This window comes from Andrena cerasifolii, chromosome 8, assembly GCF_050908995.1.
Source record: "Andrena cerasifolii isolate SP2316 chromosome 8, iyAndCera1_principal, whole genome shotgun sequence".
NCBI classification, from domain to species: Eukaryota; Metazoa; Arthropoda; class Insecta; order Hymenoptera; family Andrenidae; genus Andrena; species Andrena cerasifolii.
This window is the reverse complement of record NC_135125.1, coordinates 6536776-6555825: the sequence shown is the minus strand read 5'-3', so window position 1 is coordinate 6555825 and position 19050 is coordinate 6536776. Positions and strand designations below refer to the sequence as shown.

The 19050-nt window shown below is 49.9% G+C and overlaps 1 protein-coding gene across 3 annotated transcripts in view; it reads left to right on the top strand.

Moving 5' to 3' along the window:
- Nucleotides 1–19050, top strand: part of LOC143372087 (uncharacterized) — a 62398-nt gene that overhangs the window by 25434 nt on the left and 17914 nt on the right. Inside the window, exon 2 of one of the 3 annotated variants that reach the window (XM_076817987.1) lies at nt 3877–3932. The exons of 1 other annotated variant lie outside the window; for it this stretch is intronic. In XM_076817987.1, the coding sequence (XP_076674102.1) occupies nt 3899–3932 (34 nt within the window). In that variant the 5' untranslated portion in view covers nt 3877–3898. Of the gene's footprint in view, nt 1–3872; nt 3933–19050 lie in introns of all 3 variants that reach the window. One more of the 3 variants, XM_076817986.1, reaches the window with a different exon arrangement.

The following is a 19050-nucleotide window of genomic DNA, read 5'->3' as shown; positions in this document are numbered from 1 at the left end:
ATTATTTTCCAGAAAAATCGAACTTTAACGCGATCGCTTCAACGGGCACCGCACTTCTTGGCTATCTTCATTAATAATTCGATTCTGAAGGGTGGGCATACGAAATTAATGGATGGGCAAATCTCTTCTACATCTAAACTAACGAACTGGACCGTTGAAAGAACGATTTTGATAATATTTTCGAGAATAATCGAACTTTAACGCGATCGCTTCATCTATACCCATTTTTTCGCGGTTTTTATTTTTTATTTAAATTCTGGAGGGTGGGCAAATGAAATCTGAGAGTGAGCAAACGTGGTCAGGTCGGGTACATTCGTATCCTTCTATTAAAAAATTGAAATGCATTCATGATGGGTGATGAAGACAATTTTTTTATTTTGTTCATAACTCTTTTTTGGAGGGTGGTTAAACGAAAATTTTTGATGGGCAAACGTGGGCAAACGATGGACAAACGAATGCCGTTGAGTTTTTCCAAAATTTCGAATTTGGGGGTGCTATCTTCACAGACCTGCCGCAAATATATAAATTGTTTCCGCTGTGCTTTAAGATGCGAACATATGAATGAAAGGCGGAAAGGGACACGACTTCGATCGAAGATATGCGTAAAGATAAATAAAAACTGTCGCTTTTGGTTTTCTTTTAAAGATAATACATTTTTTTTGGTCCGAACCTTCATAAATAACCATTATTAATAAAATTCTGCTTTATTTCATTAGAAAATGAAATATTTCATTAAAAGGCAACTCTTATATCATAGTAACAACTTACCCCAATGCGATAACAACTTGCCCCATATAGGGGTAAGAAGTTCCGCTTCGATCAACCACAAATAAATTACTTTCTATGGGAAACCTATTACAATATATTAAACACAAGCATAAAATCAGAAGATATAATAAATTTAACAAGAAATTAGTCAATAGTGAAGAGAATAACTACATTATTTTCCAGTCATTTTTATGGTTTATCGAAATCGGAACTTTTAGCCCCGGCCTCCCCTACTTGCAGCTCATTTTGATTTCACATCTCTTTTTACATTGTAGTTATTATTACCTTCTATTTTTTTTGTGATACTCTTTTTCGTCCTCGACTTTTTCATGTACTTGGCGTACTTTTTTGTACTTTTTTGAAGTTTTTTATGGGGATTACAATTACTAATTACCCACGAAACCCTAATGACTCGAGTGTACCCCATCGATCGACAGAGAGAGGGACCCCCAATAGCGGAGCGTGGATTTCAGAGTGGCATCGATCGATCGTGATGCATTGCGGTGGTCAGGTATGGGGCCGATTGTGTCCCAGGAGAGCCGGCAGGAGAAAAGGAGAGCGCAGGGGAGGACGGAAAAGAGAGGCGGCGCAGCGTCCTTGCCCGCAGCTCCGAACTGGTTATGTCAAACAGTCTGGCCGGGTGTGTTGGCCTAACCTGCTTTCAGCCCTACCATCCAACGGTGGACGAGGGATTGGCAGGGTGCCCTGCTCCCCTCTAAATGCCACTTTTTCACCAGGCCACTTCCGGGGCCCCGCGATCCGGCCGTCCATCAACGCGTCGCATTACGTCCCCGGATGTCCCTTACCTCTCGAACCCTCTGCTTTTTGCCCGTCCAATCGAGAAAACTCCTGTCCCATCGATCGTGGATTCACGTGATATCGGTTATGCGCTCGATGCATCGCTAATCGGAAGATGCAAAGCTCGGTGTTGCACTTTCCACGTCGGGGGAAGAGCAAGAAGCTTCATTGGAAGCTGAACGTAGTGGTATCACTTACATTTGTTTCAACTAGCCTACCTCTGGCTAAAGGACACTGCATAGTCGGCTCTCGACTCGATAGAGGTGCGAGTCAATGAATGGCGAAACGGCCAGCGCGCGCTTATTGCCCGAGCGTGCTGAATAATTTATTACACCTTGACCGTGTCGTGCAGGCAATGCGTTACGATACGTTATTACGGCGGCCTGTGGCGTGGAAAAGCTCGCGCGTAATTGGCGCGGACTGGCGATGAATTAAAGGGAAAGTCGTTTTTCTAACGCCCGTCTGCTAATCCACTGGGACTCTCCAGGGACATTGGGGCCGTTTTAGGGGGTCGGTGGAAACGCGGAAATCCTCCGACCGTGGCTTATTAAGGCCGCGAGGGACGCCGATATCGTTAATTAGATGCTATAAACTTTGAACCCGCATTTGCATCAGCTACCATATCGCGGCATTAATCTGTTATTTATGCGCGACAAATAAGATAAAACAGAGGCGGAGCCTGGCTCGAACCGTCGCTGTATTCGCTGCCGCTGTTCCACATAATTAGCGATACTAATTAATGGCTGTATCCGAGCTGTAATTATGCTGAAGGAAACACGGCTGGCCCGGCTCACCGTGCGCACGGCTCGGAATACAACGATAAAGGGTCTTTCTTAGTGTTTTCAATAACGGGGGCGTGAAATCTCTACGGATCGAGGGGGGACGTAACCATGTGGAATCTAACGCAAATAAATTTCCTAGCTGTCCTGTACGCACTTGGTTCTGTAATGAGAAATCACCGAGAATTCTCGGATCAATTCGATAGGCAGTGGCGATAGAAGCCTCGACAACTTTCCCCTATTCCACAGTCGCCGAGTACAGAGGCACTATTATCCTACGACTATCAGCAACGATGTAAACCTTTTTTGCATGCTTATGCACAACAACACGGGTACAAATGGTACACAGCAGCCTGCCTTTCCCCCTGGGTTCTACATGCAGCCAGTGCGTTGCGCAATTATCTCAGATCCCGACAACTTTTTCGCCTCCCTCTCTCGTACTTGCACAGTACCCAGGTGATGACTGTGAATGATAATTCTATAATCTGTATCCATGGACACGAAATTACCTGACTTCTTATTTGCCTGGAGTTCTGATACCTTCGTGTAACTGAAACGCAGTGGTGAACTTCGCCACTGAATCATTTCCAATTCGAACGCCAGCGGACGTTGCAATTGCTATGAAATTTCGAGGGGGAAGATATTCATCCTCTAAAGGAAACGCGAATCCAACTGTCGGCTTAGAACATCGCATCCCAAAGCATTCCTCGCGTGTTTTTGATCCCCTTTGGGATGCATCGACCACTCCTCGGAGTGGAAGCTGACGGGTACCTCCCAGCGGGCTCGTTCCATCAGAATTTCAGATCTCACGGAGCCGATGAAAATTTATCGGACCTTCGACAAATTAGACAAATCGTTGAACTCCTCGCTTCCCTCTCTGTGCTCACTATTTCGCGATTGATCCGCGAGCTTGCTATCCAGGTGGACTTTCCACGTTCCCCGGGAAGCTTGCGTGAGCCAAGTCGGTGAAACGGCTGTAAAGTGAGTCATTTATCGCTGCAAGTTACGATTGGTCCTCCGGGCAGTTCGGTATCGGCGATCGGCGCTGACAAGCCTCGAGGGCGGCGTGGCGAGTAAAATCACTGTCAACGGTTGCTCTCGGAGAGGGGTGATCACCTGTCGTTACCTATTAGTCAAGGGGAGCTCGTAATTATCGGTGGACGACTGGTAGCCATTAGCGTTAAGGGAATATCTCCTCTGACACTCGCCGCGCGTTACGCCTCGGGCGTTATGGGTTTACGCTCAGCGAAGTTCGATCGTTCGTCGTGGCCGCTATGAATTTTGATATGCGCTCCGTAATTATCGGCGGGCACGAATAACTGCCGGCCGTGCCACGTACACGGGGCATTAGGAATTGTAATTTATAGCGCGCCGTCGTGAGATTTACCGTATCTTGATGGCGTGCCGCTCTATGGCCGATCGTGTTAACAAGTTCCTCCTTTTTTCCCCACCCTTTTTGCTCGCTTTCAATTAGTTAGTGTCCTAAAAAACGCGACGATGGCGTTGACCGTGGGCTTCTCTTTGCAGGCAGACGTTCAACGAGGTACTAGAGGATGTTCGCCAGGCTATGCAGACAGGCTCCGAATGGTGAGTGGAAGTTTCGATCTGTATATACAATGGGTGTAATTTCTTGGAGTGAATTTAATTGTAACGCCGCCATTAATCTCGAGTAGAACTTGGTCTTACAATTCATTGACACCTTGAGAATAATAGATAGAAGATACATCTCTGCTGGTTGTTTTTTAAGTAAGCAAAACTCGAGCCCCGTGTCGAAAGCCAAGGCAACTCCGCCGAACCGTTGCTTTCGCTGGGACATTGTAATTAATACGAGGAAGAGTCTCGTTGCTCGGTGGCCCGTCGCCGTGAACTTAGTCAGAGACAATGGAGGGACTCGTACGATATATCACTGCCGCCTGCGCATCCCTCTTATAGCTTCCATATACATACCAGTGCTTAACGTTAAGGCGCGCCGGGAGAGACGATCCGTCGTGATTTACGGTCGACTCGGGGCTCCCGATTGTTGACTTTCCCGACTTATAATAAATAGAGAACGCGCTCGAGGTGTATCCCTTTACGGGAGAGTCTCCGGGCGATGACGAGTCCCTCCCTTGAAATGACTACGTCCCTAGAAGGCAGCCTGTCCTTTGATATCGGTGACGTCCAGTTTTTCTCAAACGTTTCTTTCCGCTCTATGCGCCTCCGTTTCTCCTCGGGCTCGACTAGCCGAGCGAAGATTTTGACTCGAGCGCAGACCAGTGGGGGCTAGAGATTCCAAAGATAGACCGCCTTGGAGAGCAGGGTAGTCGAGGTCTTTAGTTACAAGGCAACCACTGTACTTCCGGCTGCGCAGAAAGACTCGGCCCTTTAGGTAGTAGCCATGAACAGCTTGTTGAACACGCCTTAACCCCGGCGACCTTCGCTTTGCGGTCTAGGCCTAGGCAGACTCCGGTTATTAATACGAATGAAGGGGAATCTGCATAAGGCATCCTCGTGGCCGAACACGCGCCATCCTCGTGAATCCCAGCGACCAGGAAAGCTCTCCACGTCTGATTGGATATCCCTTGATTGCGTTTCATCTATCTTCTTATTCCTCGGGGTTTCGAATATGTTTCCTTCAGGAACGGGAGTATACAACGACATGGGGTATGCAGAAATATGCTGCAGAATCATTAGCGTGTGACTATACACAAGATTACGTAGGGATGTATTCTCGAGGTAGCCTATAGAAAGCTGTTAAGGGGGCTAGGTAGTCAGAAACTCGATTTTTTTGTTGTTGTATTTTTTTAAAGTACCACCCTTCCCTTTTCCCTTAAAATTCTCAAAATTAAGGATTCCGTCTCTGCGCGCGAGGGTAGATTAATTCCTCTTTCGAAACTTTAAACGCGTTTTTCTCGAAATCGTATTTCCTCTTGGTTTCGCAGTGATTGTGAAAAAACGGAGGTAAAAGTCGATTTGAAAAAAATTCAGCATATGTGAAACATGTCTAGTTACGACCTGAACCTAAGCGTAAGTCTGTGAAAACTTCTGCTTTGATAAAAAAATAATAAAATGGCTCTTTTCCCTGGCGAAAAATCAAGTTTCTTTAAAATTTGCCGTTTTACAGCCGCCATTTTTATAATTTTGATTTTTTTATATTTTTCAATAAGTTCAGGGCAGAATGGTGGTCAGGGCAAAGTATCAATTTCAGAGAATATATCAAAATTCAATTTCTTACGGCCAGAATCACTGCAAAAATTACAGCGGCTCCAGAAAAAGCACCTATATATCAGGCAACTGTAGCGCTGTTATACACATGTATATATTATTCAAATATTTTTTTTTACTGTTTATAGTATTGACAAACATTACTCAAAAGTACTAGCTACAATTTGCATTCTTCTCCTTGTAATTAATTCGCAAAAAGTACTTGATTTTCGAGCGATCTGACTGCCTAGTCCCCTTAAGAATACGATGAAACCATCCTGCGAGTGCACCTTCACGAATCGCCTTGCTTTCGTATCCCACTGTTCATCTGGAATTACCCCCCCGTTTCCAAGTGACTCGCGACACTCACGAGTCGACCTGAACGCAGATATTCGACGACTGCATCTCCCGTGCAGAAAGTGGGGGCCGAACGCGGGGGACGCCGTAATACCAGGGGTTCCTTGAAGCGATTACACGAAGTGGCGATAAGCGGCGACACTTTGGTGGGCGCCAGCGGTCCAAGGTGCGGGGCCCCAGAAGATCGGTAGCCACGCTGAAAGACAGTGCGTGGATGGAAATGAGACATTAAAATCACGGGCCACGGCCGGCTGTAATGGAGTTATTACGCCGATAGATGAGGAGAAGACGGAACGCGAAAGAGGAGGGAGAAGGAGAGGTGGCATTCCTACGAAACACCGAAGCTTCGATAGTCAGAAGCACGAACATTAATGGCCGGCCGGCGTATACCGAGTGAAATGACTTCGTTAATGGATCCAGGATCGGCTAGCAACGGCCACGGTCGTTGCCTCGACTATTAGTACATATGTATATACGAGCGACGAAGCATGCCGGCGTGTACCTCAGCCTCCATCTACAATCTGGACGGCACGTTCGCAGACAGTTGCTCTTGAATCCGTATTAGAAACGGTACTACTATCCGCTATAATTTCTATACATAGTAACCTGGCCCGTTTCTGCTCGATCCATTGGGATTCATTAGACCAGTCAACGGGGAATTGAGTTTCACGAGAATCTCTTGCCTACTATCCGCGCCGTTCGATCTTGCCGAGCCTGTCTTTGAACCTTCAGCAACGGGGATTGGACGAGCTCAGAGTTGAGATATTTGTTAAGCAACCTCTAAGGGTTGTTGGAACTTTGCTACAAGGTTAAATATATTATATGGAGGGTGTACGCGCAGTATATGGGGGGAATTGAGATCTCGGTGCGATTTGGAGAGTACACGGGTCAGAGATGTCGCGGAAAGCAGTCGCCGAGAATCCTGTCGTCGCAAGAAGAGATTCACGGGCTGTTAAGAGACGGTGGTCGCGCCTTCTTGTAGGTTGGCAGTTCTTCTATTAAGGCAGGTCGCGGAGGCGCTGTAAATCAAGGGGTCCCAGCGTAAAAGTCCCCTGGAGTTATTGCGCCACCTCCTGTATGTATACGGGTACCCATGCGATGCCGTGGCTGTTTTATTTCATAAGTAGACGGCCTACCGAACATCACGGCGGAATATAAAGAAGCGAAAGGAGAGGCATTCGCTTCTTGCCCATGGCCCTTTGTCATTTTCTTAGCGTCCGCCGCCGATCAGCGATTGTCTTCGCGTCGATCCTGCTAATTTGTACGCGGTATCGAGCGACGGGGATGGGGATAGAGGCGCTGGATCGATCCGTTCCGCTATTCGGCCAATCGCAATGGGTTATAGGCCCCCTGCGGCTTTCCACCGATGGGGCCCACGATATGAGGAAGCGATTACGAATTTCGAAGGGCCTCGGTTCGTTCGCGTGCCGAGGTCGTGGCCCTACCAAGAGGCGTGGGAACGGGAACGTCCCCGAGGTTTTAAAGCCTCGAATTAACTCCTTTTTCTTTCCCGTCGCGGAAAGGGGATTCGACGGCGCAAATTGGCGGCCCTTCGAGTCCCGAGACCTTCTTCTCTGGTTACGGCTTCGCGTAACGAGACCTTTTCCGTCACCCGTTACGTACCACCTCGGGGCTCCTTTCGCGGAAACAATTATATCTCAGATTTCCAGACAGACAATTCCATCATCTTCAAACCGCACGATAGAAATCACTTTCGAGGCTACACGGGAGCCACTCGAACAGTCGACATTTTTAATTAACGAGCCTCGTTAATGGGAACATTGTCTCTGTGATCGCGGGAGGGGTGACGGCTCGAGAGTCCGACGCGTAATTTCATCGCCCGGGGAACGGTAATGCGGCGGCCCGCGATTCGGAATTAATGTAGCAATTAATGGCTTCATCGTGTGGGCAGCCAGCAAGCGGGAATTATGACGTTCCTCGACGCCGTTCCTGCTACGGTGTTATAAAGCTGGAAGCGCCGGGGGGAGGGCGGACGTTTATGGACAAAGAAGCACAATCGAGCCTGTCCGCGGGGGTAGTCGCGGGGGGGAAGTAAATTAATCGCGTAATATACGGCTGCGGGGCGCGTATCGCGGATAAACCTACGATTTACCTTTCACGGGAATCGCTTGTCCGTTTAAATACCATGAAATCTCATCCCGAGTGACTTTTGCTTCCCACGGAGGAACGTGACGCGATAAATGCCAGGTGGATTCTGGCTTCGAGATACGGACAGAGTAGACTGCCAATGGGTGTATTCGTTGAATTTCGTTCAGTTCCAAAGGGAAACTGCTCTTCGTGGCGAAGAAATGTTGTGTTCGCCGTAGGATCCTAAAATGATCACTGCTTGAACTTGCACTTGAACTCTGCGAAGCCAATGCAATGGGAAGCTGACCTCGCCGAGAGTGGCGAGCGGGAAGCTCCGTCGACCCTTAAAGAGGTCAGCGTCGCTTAATTATCATGCTAATTAGTCGCAGCGAGCCCCGCGGCGCGAACGACGAAAAACACGGGTCACCGTCGTGCGAGCGTCTCGTGATCGATTCGCGAAACCTCGCAGCGTGATCCTCGTTAATTATTTTATTGTCGGTGCCCGGGGCTCGGGCGTAATAAACAGTATTCTCGATCTACGAGCGGGGATGCGATTTATATCGCGGCTATTTAGCCCTTGGCGCGAACAGATCCCTCGATTAAATCGAGCACCCTCTGCTTCGCACCGTTGCGCGTACAAAATGATGGAAATTTTCAAGTACAGTGCAACTTGAATACTAATTAAGTAGAATTCCAATTAGAAATCAGCTAAATTGAAGGAAGCCAAAGTATGGTAAAATTCTATTTCAAGAGCAACGAAGAGGTTGCTTTCGCACGGCGATCCGAGCCGCGATGCGCAGGTGCGTGTTACTATTTAATGGCATCCGTTTCGAATCGGTCAAGCCCAGATTAGAAGTCTGCTAGCTGTCTGCCGTATCTCTGTAATCTTCCTAACGGTGGAACGACGGCGACGTCGCGATTGAACGTCATCGCGTAGCCGGAGCTTCCTCTGGTCACCTTGGGACCGCGAGCGCGAAGTTCGCAGAAACCGTACCGCGGAATTTCGTGGCCGTTACTTTTGCGAGCGCAAAGTCGCGAGCCAAGCTGCCGCAATTAACAGGAACGTTAGTAGGAATTTAGTATCTTCGATCGGGCTGGCTTTTTCCCGCACAGGTCGTCCCGTTTCCACTGGCGGACGTTATAGTTCTTGCTGTTGCGCCGAGTCAAAGTGTGCGCCTGTGCGCGCAGGTATATGGACGAGAAAGGCAGCGTTTCCGCTTGGTTCGCGCCACGCGGCGTTAAAGCCTGTATTTAAATGGCGTCTCCCTCGCCGAGATAAGGCTTAATGGCCTTAATGATCGTGCGTGCGCAAGGACACGTCGTGACTTTCCTTCTTTACGAGGACCCAGCCAGTCCTCCAGGATCCTCGCTCCTTTTCGCTGCCCGCGACAATACGCCCCTGCCCGCCCAAAAATTATGCGCGTTGGGATTCGGCCTGATCCCCTACGATCTCCCAACTGCGATCTTCAGAATTCAGAATACCATTTGCAGCCTCGTTGGTGCTCTTCTGCTGGAAGGACATTCTGATGAGAAGAATAGTGGCTTGAGTAGTACCTAGGGGGACCATTTTGATCGACGAAACAACTTTATTCGCGAAACTATTGCAAATCCCAAATTGGCTGGGTGTTGAAAGAGACAATTGATCGATTTCGTAACGAATTCAAGTCGAGTGTCTGTTATCGTGCGAAACCGCGCAAAGCCAAGGGCAGAGTGGAGGTATTGGGTGATTAACAGGCCCCTGAACTGCTCATTAATGATCCCAGCGTGGCTCGTGGAATACCGTTGCACGGTCAAGTTAGAATTCTTACGCGCAACGAAACGCGCCGCGATACCTACATATATTCAGCCGACGAACGGGTCACTTTGGATAAGAAGTGCTTTACGACGGACGCTTGAATAGCGTCCCGTGCTTTCTCGGCCCCTATCTCTCCCCCGTGATTATTCCAGCGTGGAAAGTGGCGCTGATTGGCCGCAGGAATGTTCTCGGCTAATGAAATTTAATTGCCAGCGATTAAGCGGCGCGCCATATCTCTCCTACTAAGACAGCCCGAAAACTTTCCTGCCGAACGAGGAATCCTGAGGGCGTTTAATTGCTTTCGGATGCATGCGCGCACGATGTATGGCTCGATTACAGGCAAACGTTACCGTAATGAAAAGCGACGCGCGCGTCTATTTCGTGTTGTCATCCGCGAATTTGTCTTTGATTGCCTATCAGTGATCGCTCATCGCAATTCAGCTGGAGGGATTACGTTTCCTTCTGTGGCATATAACTCTTTCGCTTGAAGGCTTGTAATCCATCTAACAATAAGTAGAAACTTCCCTTCCTGAATATACTCGGGGACCAAGTGCAGTCCCTTCGAATCACGAGCTGAAGCGCTCGCGGAAACAATCCTGGACCCTCTCCGCGAAAGAAACAGCCGTCGAGTTGGAACGAGGAGAAACAGGAACAGTGAAAAGTCAGGTGGCGTCGCGGGGTTGTCGCGTGGCTCCTGGACAAAAGGGCCCGGGTCACGAACCCCCCCTCCCCGGTTACGCCAGAGGGTAAAAGGGAAATGGCCGTCGGCGCGTCGGCGGTGCGCTGGCCTGGGCTCCGCGGGTCGCCTTGCAGCGGGCGAGACAAAACATTGTCCGCCCAGCGGGACACGATGTTTAAAGGAGATGGGAAGCCCGGGGTAAGGTGTGCTTCAAATTGATTTGTTGTAAGTGATACGCCACCCTCGGTGAACGAATGGTACAATAATTGGGTACATAAACAATGACCGATGAAACAATTTCTCATGTCGGTAACCGTGCGCGCGGGTTGCGCACCGTGTACGCAGCGTATACGGGCGCCGTATAATCTGTGCACGCCTTATCCCGCTATAATTGAACCGCCCCGCTCGGACGATCGCCGTTCAATGAGAGTCGACGTGCAGGCTCTACAGCCTGCTGTATTTTATCTGGAATCGCGACAAGTGCGTGGAACGGGTCTAGCCAGGGCCTAGGGCCGAGCAACACGCGTTCCGTTGCGTCGCACCGCGGCCGTTGTAATGGATGGCCGTCCTACGGAAATTAACGCCGTCGACGTGGACGCTCGAGATGACTCGTGTCGATGGGACACGGAGAAGCAGGAATGAATCGGAAGCTGAGTGGTCGCTGAAATTGCTAGTGGCAATGAGCCGAAGCTCTCGCGGCTTTACCTTCGTTCAACGAACGTTCCGCGAGACAGAGGAATACGAGGAAGGATGCGCACGGTATCCTTGCTCCAAAGAGGGCGGAATTTATGTAGGACGTATTAAGAAGCCCGTTGTTAGGTTTCTGTTACTCGGTGCGCTGATTGACCCTGTTCCACGGGCGGCATTAGCGACTCGCGCGGAATTATGATCATTAAGGGATCACCGTCGACCCCGCTCGTTGGATCTGTGTTTCTGTAACGAGCAGCACGGTTGATGGTGATTAGCGATCGCGCACACAGGCCACGAGATCCTCATCCGTGGACCGTGAACGGATCCTATCACGCATCGGTACATAGGTATGTACGTACATACACACATAGACACTGTACGCCGTCCTCCATGGGATTTCTGTATATGGCCTCTCGGCGCACGATTCTTTCTCCGTTCGTCTCCTCCGTCTCTGTCTCTGCCACCCACCAAGGCGAACGATACCAGGTCCGGGGCCATTAAACTCGTAATTTGACGTAACGTTCATTTTCGACTGCGCTGCCCGCCGGAGCAGCCGTTCCGGCGAGCAACGGCGAAAGAGACGGAGGGATCGGAACACGCGAGGGCGCTGGAGCGCGCGAACCATGATAAATAAATCGTCCGTGGCTCGTTTGTATAACAACGCTCGATTTGTATCGTAATAACTACAGCCTGTGGTATTTGTGTTGCGATCAAAGGAACCGTGTTACTTGTATCCTGACGGTGAAATATCGTGCGCGCACGTGAAGTATGGATCGCGAGCTTTCCCTCTCCCTCCCTCCCTCCCTCCCTCCGCTCCTCCTTTTTTCTCCGCGGGGCCAGTTTCTCTCTTTCACACGGGCCCGCGCAAAAGGAGAAAGGAGCAGACCGGGGCCGCCTCGCGATTGATAAATTAGCCGCGCGTCGAAAATTTCTGAATGTAGAGCAACAGGCCTGTCCCGGTTTATCTGCGATCGATTAATTTACGCCGGCGCGAGACACTCGGCCCGCCGCGCCGCGCCGCTGAAATTTACGAGCTTGGGCGACGCGACGGGGCCTTCTACGGGCCCTCGCGAGCCCAAGGTCGCCTCTATGGGGATTTATTCGCGAATTGCAGCGTGGTAGGGGCGATTTGCAAGCGGAGAACGCCCCGTCCGTGATCTATTGCATAATTGGACACCTCACGGGACCCAGCCGCGGCTCTGTGTGCGAGAGGAAGATTACGGGGAAAGTCCTGGGCCACCTCGCCATCCGGCGATCATCGTAAAGCCAACAAACTCCGCGTCTCTGCTCGCTGCCGGGACCATAAATTTTAATCGCCGGTCCCATTCGCTAATACCCAGCTTCGCGGTCCGTTGACGTTGACGCTGACGCATTCCTCCGTACCCGGGACGCAGTATCCTATGTACGCGCGCACCTACTTGCACCGCAAAAGTTTCTTCTACTCTCTGTGGAACGTTTCGAGCACAGTTGATGGAGCGCTATCTGATTGCGGGTACCTATGTAGGATAATTGAGACTCCGAGGATGTGCCATTCAAGTAGATTTCCGCGACAGTCGCGTCCCCGCGTCGGTTGCAACACAGAACGATTTCGAACGGCGCGTAGAGCCGCTATCCACCTAATTTCCGGCGCGCGTAATTTCCGTTTTCGATTTCCATTTAATGCCCCCGCCGGGCCCAATAATTCGCGGGTAATTTTGTTTATACGATTTAATTGGCATGCGTGCGCAGGCACCGGGGCCCCCGTTCCACTCGCGTGTATAATTTACGGTGCACGTGTAATCTTGACAACGATGTAAACAATTTAATTTTTTTCCACCGGAGCCGCGTCCCTGGAAATGGATCACGGGGCCCTGTGACTCGAGCCACGAGCAACGACCACGGGGCCAGGTGTAGGGCGAAATTGCGTAGCCAGGCCGCTGGTATCTCGGATCTCGCAATTACTTTTCAGCCGCGAAGCCAATCTGACCCGTTCCCCTGGAAATATGCGATACAGGGTAGAGTTTTTCGGGGCCCCCTTGTTGCATTCTCATCCCGGGGCCCGCCGTCTTCTCCCTCCCCACGCGGCGCAGCAACTTCTCTCAAAAGAATCCACCGGAGGAGTGGATCTCGGGCCTGCCTTCATTCACTCCGCTGATATCAGGCCCTTCGTATCGCGCTTTTTAAGAATGAGCTCCGCAACGTAATTTCACCCTGCGACGTTTGTACCGTTTCTGGAACAATCAGGTGCACCGCAGATTCTCATATTCTGGCATTCCCTTCGATCTTCCAAACCGCTGTTGCTATTTCCACAGAATCATTTGCGAAAGTTTATCTCGGTGTCTAAGATCTTTTATACCACCGAATGTAGCGCGTGCCAGAAACAGCGTTTCACGCGAATAACTCGGCTATCTCGCAATTACCACTGCGACTGATCGGACTTCGGTAAAAGTAGGCGTGTCGTAGGATCGTCTAGGCCACCTCGAATTTCCGTGACTTTCTTCATCGGATAGAAAGTCTCTCGCGGGGAATACACCCGGGACTGTTCATCGAGTCAGCCACCACAATGAACATGTATCAAATTTATGGTGTACGGTTGTGGTACCGGTGCGGTTCCGCCCACTCACACTCACGTGCACAGCCGGTGATTTATGCCGCTCGTAAAGCAGCCTCTCGAGGCAACGGGGCCCGCAGAAAAATTGTTTCGTATTTCCACCACGCGAAATGCACCTCGCACGCACGCGTGTATGCACGCACCAGACATATCCCGGTTGGCCTGTCCTGACGGCGTGCTCGTGTGATGACCTAATTTTTTTGCTCGTCTGCCTCTTCACCTGTGAATATCGCCACCTCGGAACCCCTTCGGTCCAGCTGCATCTAGACGCAGTTGGGTTAAACGAGGTGCAACCTCTGAGCTCTCTGTCTCTCGACTTGTCCGAGGAAAAGGGTAACGATTATTAATGCGCTGATTATGTATCATACGGCTCGCACTGGTTGGTAAGGAGGATGCAGCGGTGCAACGCTGTTTCAGTCCCTTTAGAATATCTCAGTTGCTTAGAGAATGGATAGGTTGAATGGATCATCGTGAACAGACGATTTCACTGGATCCATGGGGAAAGAATATTGTTTCGCAACGCCTACACTCTTCGCATGTAATTCGCAAATGATCTTCGATCCACGCCGGTCCAGATCGGACCCTGAAGCCCCCGAAGGTTCGTTATGGGAACTCCGCGAGCTCCCATGGCGAAACGCATTTTCGTTTCGAGAGAATGCGGCCCCAGGCAATTCTCTCACGCAACCGATGCACCGTCCCGGCAAACACCAGCCGGCCTTTTAACGTCGAACCGTGATTTACCGCCGTCTCTAGCCTGGATCCACCTAATTTCCTTAGCAGATCGATTCGTCAACGAACATTTATCCATCGTTCTCCTATAGTAGGTTCACTTACAGTAATTAACCCGTTTGTAACATCTGCGCACCTCGAATCGCTTCGTTTCCATTCTAGATTATATTCGCGATCCGACTGAATCGCGAGAGGAGATCATTGAATTACGAAGCTTACGAAACGCTCGTCCATTACGGTGCATCGATTCCGCGACTACCTTGAGCGCTGAAAATTCAGCTCACGTCTCACGTGCATTAAACGATTAAACGCTGGAACACAGAGGGTCACAATTTACCAAGAATCTTCGGTACCAGTCTCTCGGCCGGCGAAAGAAAAACGAGTTTTACGCAACGCGGAGCGTACGAGCGCCGACGGGAAAGAAATTGTATTTACGCGCGGAGACTCGTGACATTTTACGATACGTTCCCGTAATTTGGCGGGAGAAGAGCTTCGCGTTTTACGCCGTCCGTCAAAAGGGCAAAGAGTGGCAGGGAAACGCCAGGCGTCGCGAGTTGCCCAGGGCGAACAGGTCGAAATTAGAGATAATTCCATTTCGAGCCTCGACAGTCGGCCTGTTTCACCTGACCACGCGTCCAAGCGAACGAAATGCAAATAAATGTTACGAACCTTAATAAGGGCCCTGGAAGCTTTGTTCTTCGTCGCTCCGTTCTGCGCGCCGCGCAACAGGGCTCGTTGATCCCAAAGACAAAGTCTCGGGTAACAGGAGGCTCGCTCGGAACCCGTCGTGCGTTAAAACGTTAATAAAAACCTCGGTGCAGAAGTAGCGCAACAACGCTGCAGTAACAGTCCTCGCAAACGGAATATCGAAGTCGATACACAAGTTAAAGCCGACTTCAAGGTACGTCTGTGCGAGCCTTAAACAACGTAACGTATTTACGTCCTCGCGTATCCACAGTGCTCGTCGAGTTTCTCCGCAGAACGCCCGTGCGAAACGTTCTCGAGATGCAACAGAGTGCGGACCGAGGTCCTTCCGTTTACGGGTACCGAGGATGGCGAAGAAACTGGGTACCTTGAAAAACCTGCGCCTTCCTACGCGTGGTAGACAAGTGTTTTCCGACCTGGCGAAGTAAAGAGAAGTTTGCATGCAAATGGGCCTGGGTGTCGCCCCATGGATATGGGGCTACCCAAACTTACATTTTCAACGAACTATTCTGTAAAGTCTTTCAAGTTTAACGCATCCATAGTGCGATAAACTTTCCCTCCCGACGAGGCTCTGTCCAATCGAAAAGAAATTCGCTGTCGAACCAAGGAAACCTCTGACACCCAGATACCCAGCTCACATTGTTGCAGACACGCGTGAACGCCGAATTTAAGGCGTCGCCGAGGGCAGGTATCTCGCGTAAAGGTGAGCGCCGCGAGAAGCGGCCGGGGAGTTCTCGCGTGTACGCGCGGAACGTCGTAAAATTAGTCAGCGCGAAAGAACGGCTCGAATTCGTGCGGTTTCCTTCGTGCATAAAGTGCATAATGCCTTCTCTTAAAACCCCGGCCGGATACGACGATTTACCTACGCCGTTCCCCCCCCCCCCTTTCCTCTCGCGAATTTCCCTGCGCGTGTTCCTGAGATACGAGCCTCTTAAGCGCCTTTTCAAACGCCCCTCGGCCGCGATAGAGGCTGCGACGTTACCAACGCTGTATAAACTGATTTATCGGGGACGTATAACGCGGCTTGGATCGCCCTGTCCGCTTGACCACCGTGTCGATCGTGCGCGAGGACTATGAATTTACGCTGGGCTAAAAATCGCGGGGCGTCGTGGGGGGATTAAGGCTCCAATGGACGGGTCCTCGACGATGAATGCAGCTGGGGTTATTGTGCGCGAGGCGTGGTTGGCTCGTGGGGGTAGTTGAATAATTAGCATTGAATTTATGATATTACGCGCGTGTGAGGTTGATGGAGCGGGGGTAGGTGGAGAATTTTGGGCACTTTGGATTGGAATTTCAACTACTCTGTCAATCAAATTACTCTATCGACTGTTCGTTAATTTCTGAGTCACCAACACACAGTATATGATGTATTTTAGATTGTAAGGGAGTTATTGTGAATTATTAAATACTGAGACAATTATCATTTTTTTCGGCTTCGGTTTCGCATATAAAATTTAATAGTTATAAAATCTTTATTTATGGTACTTCGAAACTTTTTCACAAACGTATTTTAATTAATTTTAACAAATATTACAAGCCGCCTTCGTTGAATTCGTTTTTATTCGTTCTTCTTCGTTGTTTTTATCAAAATTAAATTTGGTACACTTCAAATACGTACCTCAACGCATAATCCCACCAAAATTGAGTTTAATTAAACCAACAACAAAGCTTTAAGCTTACGTTCAATCAACTACCTGTAAGAAAAGTTTGCAGTTTGGCGATATTTTTGTAAAAGGACTTACAAGGGAAGATCTCGCACTCGAAAATTCAAAAAATTCTGAAACTTTGTGAATATGTAGGGGATTTCCTTCTGATTACAACGCAATTTTTGTTTGCTGCCCAAATTCACTCGAAGGGGGTGAAATTAACTCCCGAAAATTCGGCTATTTTCCGATTTTGTGTTATAACTCGCGAAATGTAAGAGATAGAAAAAAAGTTTCCAGACAAAAGTTACTTGTTTCAATTAGATCTATCATTTGGTAAAAAAAATTATTTTACACTTCACGAGTTATAACAAAAAAGTCGGAACATTACCGGATATTCAGGGGTCACTTACACCACCTTAGAGTGAATTTGGGCAGCAAACAAAAATTGCGTTGTAATCAGGGGGAAATTCCCTACATATTCACCAAGTTTCAGAATTTTTTGAAATTCCGGGTTCGGGATGACATCAAGATTGCCTCTTCTCGGCAATGGAGAACAGAAATTCACGCCTGCAGAATCCATTCGATTGATCCTGGGCCCCTTAACGAGATACGTCGCGCTTGGACGTCGAACAGCACGCGTGACAGTCGATCTTGACCAAGCACGATAAGTTGCACGAGACGCGGGCTTTTCAAACAGTGTCTTCTTATCGAAGCAGCCGTGCCTCGTAATGCCCCGTCCCCGTGTAACGACGTTTCAGTCCCGGGACAGCCAGAAATCGATACGAGGGAAGAAATGACAGCAACATTGACGAGCCCCGTTGCAAATTCCTCGCCATGAATTATTCATGGGGTAGCTGTCGCGCGTTGACGCGAGCCGCCGCCACGTGGTTCGCTTCGTGCAACCTAGTAACAATTTCTTGTCCCCGAGCAAAATATCGCCGTCGTACGGGGGCCGCTTATCAAGATCAGCCAGCCTCCACTGACATTTGTCGGGATGATTGAAACGTTTCTGCGATTCGTTTTGCCGCTGCCCCTCGGCCCTGGTGAACGGAGGCTTGGGAAAATTGCAACAGATAGAAGCGGGAGCTCTTTCTGCGACAGGAGGATTTTGGTATGAAGCTTGAAGGAAAACTGCATCTGCAAAGGTTGCGCATTACCGTTCATGTAAAAGCCTGACCCAGAGTCGAGTAAAAGCTTGAAACGGCTAAAGTGTGTACAGAGTGCGCTCACTCCCGCGAAACCTCCCAAGCTGCTCTGTGATCGAAATACGTTCTGCGGTGGATAATCCAACGTCAGCGACGGAATGAATGGCGATAAAGGGGGCCCGGTAGGCGAAGTGACACTCGCAAAAAGGGTGCTTCATTAGGGGCATAAATATCGACGCGGGAAATTCTGGTGGAGCGCTCTCAGCCAGGGGCATTAATCTGGATTGCACTGACCGGTTTACGATCGCGTTCCTCTTAAACGTGCCAGCGAGCGAATGGCACGAAATCAGGCTGGATGGGGTCCGCCGGTTGACTATAACCAGAGACGACGGTAAACCGATTCCACGGCGTTAAGCTTCCGTATCCGCGCGCGCTCGACTTACATCCTCTTAACGCAACGGAATCGGGACCAACGGAGGGGCGACGTGAGCCCGCGCGCGTTCACGGTGCACCTACACCACCGCGGGTTCGATACGTACGCCATATTAATTACAATGATTTCCTGCCACTTGCGGCCCGAGCGAGATTTAAATTATAGATATCCAGCGCGGCGTGCACGGGCGGGGGCCCCGGACTCGCCACGTGATTACAGGGTGTGCGCGAGCATTTCAGGAATCAGACTCGCGTCATAACTCTCGGGTCATGGGTCAATCTCTCCCTCCCTTCCCCCTTTCCCTCTCTGCATGCCTCCCCTCGCGCGCTATCTTCGAAAATCTATCGACCAATCGATCTCCCGGTGATGCCTCTCCCCTTTGGTCCCTCTCGGTCCCCTTTGCGCCTTTCTGGCCCGATTTGCTCGTGGCCGTGGCCGTCAACCCCGCCACGTGGAGGCTGTAATTTTCAAGATTCTCATTTCGGAGCACCGGTTGGGAATTTCAGATTTTTAGATCGAATCGAGCGGGTTGACAGTGGGTGTCGGGGGAACAGATAATTGAAGCATTCAGCTACCCTAACTGTTTTGTTCCCGCGCTTTGCGATAAGTCACGTCGCGGTATAAACGGTGGAAAGCAGTTTTTAGGTGGCGAGGGGAGATACAGC